General features: G+C 46.8%; 1 protein-coding gene across 1 annotated transcript in view; it reads left to right on the top strand.

The window, feature by feature from the left end:
- The first annotated feature begins 1,413 nt into the window (after positions 1–1,413).
- MREG (melanoregulin) overlaps positions 1,414–7,175 on the top strand; it is a 69,139-nt gene continuing 63,377 nt past the window's right edge. The window contains exon 1 of the mRNA XM_055121552.1: positions 1,414–1,773. Within this exon, the coding sequence (XP_054977527.1) occupies positions 1,679–1,773 (95 nt within the window). The 5' untranslated portion in view covers positions 1,414–1,678. The remainder of the gene's footprint in view (positions 1,774–7,175) is intronic.

Here is a 7,175-nt window from a genome sequence, read left to right as displayed (position 1 = left end):
TGAGCACAGAGCCAGGAGTAAGCCCAGAGTACAGCAGTGACCCCTGCTCCTCGCCCCAAACTGAAACAAACAAAAAAACCATTAAGACTTGAACTTCCATATGGCCCAGAGAACTCACTTTTGTCATCTATCCCGCAACAAATATTATTTTGAAAATATGTACGCATATCTGTGTACATTGCAGTGTGAAGTACAATAGGCATGATATGGAAACGACCCAAATGTCCAAACACTGATGAATGAACAAAGTTGTGGTATCTGATGTGGAATACTATGCAGCCATAACAAAAGGCGAAATCATGCAGCTTGCTGCAAGGTGGATGAAACTGGAGGATGTCAGGTAAAGTGAAATCAGTCCAAGAAGAAAGATAAAATACTGGATGATCTTAATCTTCTTTGGTAGCACTGCATTGTAGCACTGTCTTGCCGTGGTTCATTGATTTGCTCGAGCAGGCACCAGAAACATCTCCATTGTGAGACTTGTTGTTACTGTTTTTGGCATATCAAATATGCCAGGGGTAGCTTGCCAGGCTCTGTCTAGCAGGCGGGATACTCTGGGTAGCTTGCCAGGCTGTCTGAGAGGAATCCAACCAGGGTCCACCGCATGCAAGGCAAACGCCCTACCCACTGTGCTATTGCTCCAGTCCTTCTTTCGTAGATACAAAAAAAGAAAAACCAACCCAAAAAATCTCCAAGGGAACAAATAGTATGTCCTTGATTGAAAAACTGAGATTACTAAGCAGTGGAGGGCAGCGGGAGGGGAGAAGAGGTGGACTAGAGGTGGGTAAAGACCGAGGTGGAGCGTGTGGTGGGCGCTCTGGTGGTGGAGAAGGTGCAGTTACTTCGTTATCCAAACCGTCCAAGTTAACGCTGCTATAATCACTATACCTTTATGAAACAATAAAGGCAACAAAAACTATCCCGAGGGTTAGTAGAGCGGGGAGGGCGCTTGTCTTGCACACGGCCGACCAGGCTCCATCCCTGGCTTCTCACAGGGTCCCCAGAGCATCTCCAGGAGTCATTCCTAAGCCCAGAGCCAGGAGTCACCCCTGAGCATCACCGGGTGTGCCCCCTCATCTCCCTCCACCAAAAAAAAAAAAAGTAGTAACAAAAACAAATCCTCTTCTAGAATCCGCCCATCTATATTCAAAAATGTGTTTAAATGGTTTTGACCACGTGGTGTGCGGGCGAGGTTAAGAGGCTCTTTTTCTTCCCGGGAGAGGGAAGCCAATAAAAGATATGAATAGATTCCACCCCCCCACCTCAGGCCCCGTGACTCCCGGGGCTTCCCCTCTCCTTCCACCACCAACCCGGGTGGCCCGGCAGTGCGCTCGTATTTTGCCATCTGGCGGGCATCCCGGCTTCCTCTTTAGAGGGCGGCAGCGGAGCGTCTCGGAGACGCATGCGCCCCGATCTGCGCCGGGGGGAATTAAAAGAGAGAGAGAGATAGAGACTGGGAGAGAGAGAGAGAGAGAGGGAGAGGGAGAGGGAGAGAGAGAGCCCCAGCGGGGCGCGCGCCGGAGCCGAGCCCGGGCCGCGGCGTGATGCGCACGGAGCGGCGCGCGTCGCCCGCGCCGCCCCTGTCCCCGCACCCGGACGCCCGCCAGGTGGCCGCGCTCCAGCCGCGCCCGCTCTCGGCCGCCGCGGCGTTCCCCGCCGGTGGGGCCCCTCGCTCCCCATGGGGCTGCGGGACTGGCTGAGGACCGCGTGTTGCTGCTGCCCGTGCCCGTGCCTGGAGGAGCCCCCCGCGCCCGAGAAGGAGCCCCTGGTCAGGTGAGTGCGCGCACGCCCCCCTCCCCGGGGATCCCGGCTCACCTGGCCCCTGCTGGCGCGCGCTTTGTTTATTTCACCCCGCGGAGTAGAGATAGATTTCTTGGAGGCATTAGGTGGATGCTCGTAGCAAAGGGCTCCCCTCCTCGCACCCCCTTCCCTCCCCGCCGAAATCGGGGGCAGGATCTGGGCGGAGTAGTAAGAGCTACTGGCGAAGGGGTCCGAGGACCTACTCTGGGTAACTCACTGTCAGTTTCGTAGTCAATATCACTTACTACGAGTTTCTTTCACCCGGGGAAAGAGGCTACTGCTTTGCCGCCCAAGTTTGTTATCCAAAGACGACAGTTTTCAGGCACTGAGCAGGAGGAACTAGATGTGCATTTCAGTTCAGACACAATTGTGATGCTTAGGGGGCGAGAGCTAGTCCGTGGAGGGGTTAAGATGCTGGCCCTGCACGCAGTTCATCAGACTTCCTCCCTGGTACCCCATATGGTTCCCCCAACCCCACCGGGAGTGATTTCTGGGCGCCGAGCCTGGAGTAAACCCCAGGGCTCTGCCGGGTGTGGCCCAACCCCCACCCAAATTCCGGTTGCCCCAAAAGAGCTGCCTATTCACCGGGGTTCATTACAGGTTAGGCTGTGAACTATGAGGACACTTCACTTACTGTTCGTTCAGCAATGTGCTCACTGGCTTTCTGAGGGACTGACTGTTCAGGGCTATGAAGCCAGGCTTTCACCTCTCAGACTCCGCTGAAATTCAAGTTCTTCGAGGTGTTAACCTGCAGGGAGCTAGGACAAAATATTAGCGACATGTGCCTACAACACATGCCTGATCCCGGGTTGGGTAAGCAAATATTGGAGTCAGAATTTTCTTAGGGAGGATGCGAGTGGTACTCTAAAGCTTTCACGTTTTCATGCCTGGCTTACTTTTTTCTGACACTACCCAGTCCAAACAGTTCTCTTGACTTCTGAGATCTTGCACAACCTCTTCCTGCCTGTCCACGGGCATTTTACATAAAGCACTGTATGCCCTTGATTTTAACCAGCAGGCTGGAACAGTCCAGCCTTCTTATCCCCTTCCTGCGTGCCTGGAGGAGTGACCTTTTTCCTTCTGCTACTTCCAAGTGCTGGTTCTCAAGACACCCTCAAGCAGTCTTTAATTACTTTGCCCTTATCTCTGTCCCATATGAGTTAACATTGAATTCACCCTCTGCCCCTCCCTGTGTAGTGAGCACCCATGTATGGAACATGTTTATTATGTTTATCAACAGTCACACACATCGTGTAGAACTATTTTATTTACTCTTATTGATGGCCTCCCATCTAGATTATTAGATTATTGTGAGTAAGGAGAAACCCAGCAATCAACCCTTAACTTTAAAGTAGTAGGTAACACATGTAGGATTCCGTACTTTGGTTGTCTATTCAATTTGTCTATTTTTATAATAACACAAAATTTAGAGCCTCTTCTTTAGTTTCTTCTTCAGAGCCTTGGGTCTATGCAATTTTTCTGTTTTGATGGGCTAGTTGAGTCAGTAGTTCTGATTGTTGAACATTCTCCACTTTTTTCCTACTTTGTTCTTAACCTCGAATCAGTGAACTTTGCAAGTGATTGTAGGAGGATGGAGGAAGGAGACTCTTGGAACAGGATTCCAGAGCGCTCATGAATTAAGTCTGGGGTTAAGTCCCAACTGGGTAATCAGACCTAAGCTTTGAACCTTATTTAGGCTTTAATTTCCTCCTCTGTGAAGTGGGAATGATAATCGTCTACACTACGAAGGGCTGCTGGGACAATGGGGAATGGCTACTATGGGGGCCATTATGGCTAAATGGGGAATGGACGTAGAGTGCGGGTAGAGTATGGGCACTCAGTGCAGTTTAGGGATTAATTATCATTGTTCTCCTCTGGGCACATAAATGAATGAGTGTTCTGGGTTTTGTACCATGCTGGCATCATTTCAGAAGGGCAATATTTAGGAGGTGCAGTGGTGTGTGTGTGTGTGTGTGTGTGTGTGTGTGTGTGTGTGGTGCTTGCATGTTTCTTCTACCCTAAATCAGTCATCTGGTTTGATTTTTTTTTTTTTTTTGGCCACACCTGGCAATGCTCAGGGGTTACTCCTGGTTTTACACTCAGAAATTGCTCCTGGTGGTGCCTGGGTGCTGGGGATTGAACCTGGGTTGACTGTGTACAAGGCAAGTGCCATACTCACTGTATTTTCTCTCTCTAGCCCCAGGTTTAAAAACATTTTATTGTGTGTGGTCGCTTAAAACTTTTTAAAATGTGAAGTTCTCTGTTTTTTTTTTTTTTAGCATATTCACAAAGTTGTACAATCATCACCAGTTTCTAGTTCAGAATATTTTTATCACTCCAAAAAGACACTGTCAGTGGTCATTCTCCTTTCTCTTGCCTACCCATCCACTCGCCAGACAACTACCCGTCTGCTCTGTCCCTATAGATTTGCCCATTCAGGATATTTTGTGTGAATGGGATCATGCAAATGGGGCTTTTTCCATCAGGTTCCCTTCACTAACATAATGGTTCCGTGTTTCATCATGTGGGGATATATCAGCACTTCAGGTCTTTTTATAGTTGGATAATATTCCAGGGTTTGGACATGTCACATTTTAGTTTATCTGTTCATCAAATGATATGTTTGGATTGTTTTACTCTTAGACTTATAAATAATGTGATGAATATCTACATGTATTGACATGTTTTCAGTTATATCTGGATATATATATGTATATATATATTTAGTGTATGTCTGGAAATTAAATTGTTGATAACACTGCAATTTTATTTTTTTTTTTTAAATTTGATGCCTTTGCCTTTTATTAAAATGAATTATTCTTGGTAGGCTCACACTAAAAGCCTCAGTCCCCAATATTTTTTTATATTTTTATTTTTTTATATTTCTATTTATCTTTTTAAGCAACTGCCAGACTTTTTAAAAGAGGCTGGCGTAAAAATCCTTATTTGGGTTGTTTTGTTTTGGGGTCACACTCAGCTGTGCTCAGGGATTATTCCTGAATCTGCACTCAAGGATAACTACTGGCAGGGCTCAGGAGACCCTATAAGGGGCTGGAAGTTGAACCCACGTAAACTGTGTGCAAGGGAAGTGCTCTACTATCTCTCCAGCCCAGTGAGATCCTGGTGGAGTGAAATCATGTGGCTAGATGCGCTAAAGTTTTACTCTACTGAGGACTTCATTCTTCATGCCATTTTTGTTTTCATGGATAAGAAAGGTTTTGCGATGATACCTCATTCCATCCCTCATCTAAATCCTCCACTAAATCCTCCAACCAATGGCTTTTCAGTTTGCTGGGATGCAGTAGTGCCTGCAATGGGTGTGACCAGATGGAGGTGACGCCTCATCTGTGTGCACCTGCTCTCCAGTTCTTTTGCAACATACACCAAGGTCTCTTCTGAGTTCAGACAAACAAACACATCATGCTCACTAACATGACAGTAGTTACTTAGGCTTTAGACATGGTTCCTTTTGTTTCTTCAAGAAGAAAATGCTCTTCCTTCCCTGGTTTGTACCTGTATTTTCCTCTGTCCCCATAGTTCTTGGTTTTGCCTTTCTCTAGAAAGAGGCTGAAGTTTTCCTTGACTAAAAATTCATCTAAATGTTGCCATGTCCTTCCATGGTCATCCTTTGCCATTTTTCTCATCGGACACAAATATCTTAAAAACGATCAACTCTTGGGCCGTTTTTCCTTCTGTTTTACCTTGTCCTTCATTATTATAATTCTACTGTGCTGTGGAAGCAACTCATCCCTCCTGTGATCCCAGTTCAGTGGGACTTGGGAGACCTGAAGCCTAGTTCCAGATATTCACTGGGAGAAGTTCTAGCTTCCTTAAGCCTTAGTTTCTTCTTCTACAGAAGGTTTGCCTTACATGTGGTTGACCTAGATTTGATTCCTCCATCCCTTTCAGAGAGCCTTGCAAGCTACTGAGAATATCCCGCCCACACAGCAGAGCCTGGCAAGCTAACCGTGGTGTATTCGATATGTCAAAAACAGTAATAACAATTCTCACAATGGAGACGTTACTGGTGCCTGCTCGAGCAAATCAATGAACAATGGGATGACAGTGATGCAGTACAACATTTATTTCAGTTTTGGGGGGCCATTCTCTGGGGACCGTGCGTGGTGCTAGGGATTGAATCTGGGTGAATCTGGGTTGGCCGCATGCAAGGCAAACACCTCTACTCCCTTGATGATTGCTGCAGCTCCAGAAGATCAGACTTTAATGCGAGATCTCAAGGGATTATTTTAGACTTGACGTAGGCTATATTCTCTAGGGGTTGTGTCCCCTAAAATTCTGCTGATACCCATGGATCCCAGTGAGGCTGTGTGGAATTTAGGGAAGAAACTTAAGACCCAGGGGGTGAATCCTGGTTATTTGCCCAAGCCTTTAGCTGCCCAGGTTTGCTTTCTCAGTGACTAGCTGAAGAGTCATTTGCAATGCCAGGAAGCTTAAGAACAAGTCTGGACCTGGGAGAAAGGGCTCATGGCCTGATTTTCACACCAGGTTTCAGTCCCAAAGAAAGCCAAAAGTTTTGTTCAATGTTATGCTTCTTGTTTTGGGCCAGAGGGATAGTACAGTGAGTAGGGCATTTCCCTTGCATATGTCTTCACCTGGGTTTGATCTCCAGCACCTCATAGAGTCCCCCAAGCACCTCCAGGAGTGATCCCTGAGTGAAGAGCCAGGAGTAAGCCCTGAGCACAGCAGGTATGATGGTAACCCCGCTCCCCCCCACACCAAAGTGCCTCATACTCACTATTTTTGACCTTCACTACAATTTTAGTCTGAGTTAGATAAACTTCAGCTTATCAGTCATCTGTAACCATTTATTATATGGTTGGGGGTTTTGCATGTTATTCATCTCTGAACTCACTCTTTCTAAAGTAGACTTGTTGGGGTTAGAGTGATAGTACAGAGGGTAAGATTATACTTGCATGGGGCCAACCTAGGTTTGACCTCCCAAATCCCCTATGGTTCCCTGAGAGCTACCAGGAGTGACTCCTAAGTGCAGAGCTAGGAGTAAGCCCTGAGCATCACCAGGTATGACCCCAAAACAAAAACAAGAGTAAAGTAGTTACGGGTACAACTGGAAAAACCCAGTGTGTAGAGAGGACAGGATAATAGTGAGAATGAATTGCTTGGTAATGACTAAGGTTTTGGTTATTTGTCTGCAAAAAAGAAAAGATGACTTTGGGCTCAAGATTTCATATAAATGGGTTGCAAGTAAGTAAGTAAGTAAGTAAATAAGTAAGGTTCTTGACTGACCCGAGTTTGATCTCTGGCTCCATGTCTGGTCTCCCCAGTATCACCAGGAATGACCCTGAGCACAGAGATAAGTCCTACACACCACCAGGTGTGGCCCCAAAAACAAAGGA

This window comes from Sorex araneus, chromosome X (genome assembly GCF_027595985.1).
Source record: "Sorex araneus isolate mSorAra2 chromosome X, mSorAra2.pri, whole genome shotgun sequence".
In the NCBI taxonomy this organism is placed as follows: Eukaryota; Metazoa; Chordata; class Mammalia; order Eulipotyphla; family Soricidae; genus Sorex; species Sorex araneus.
The sequence above is the reverse complement of the archived record's forward strand: the minus strand, read 5'-3'. Positions and strand labels throughout refer to the sequence as shown.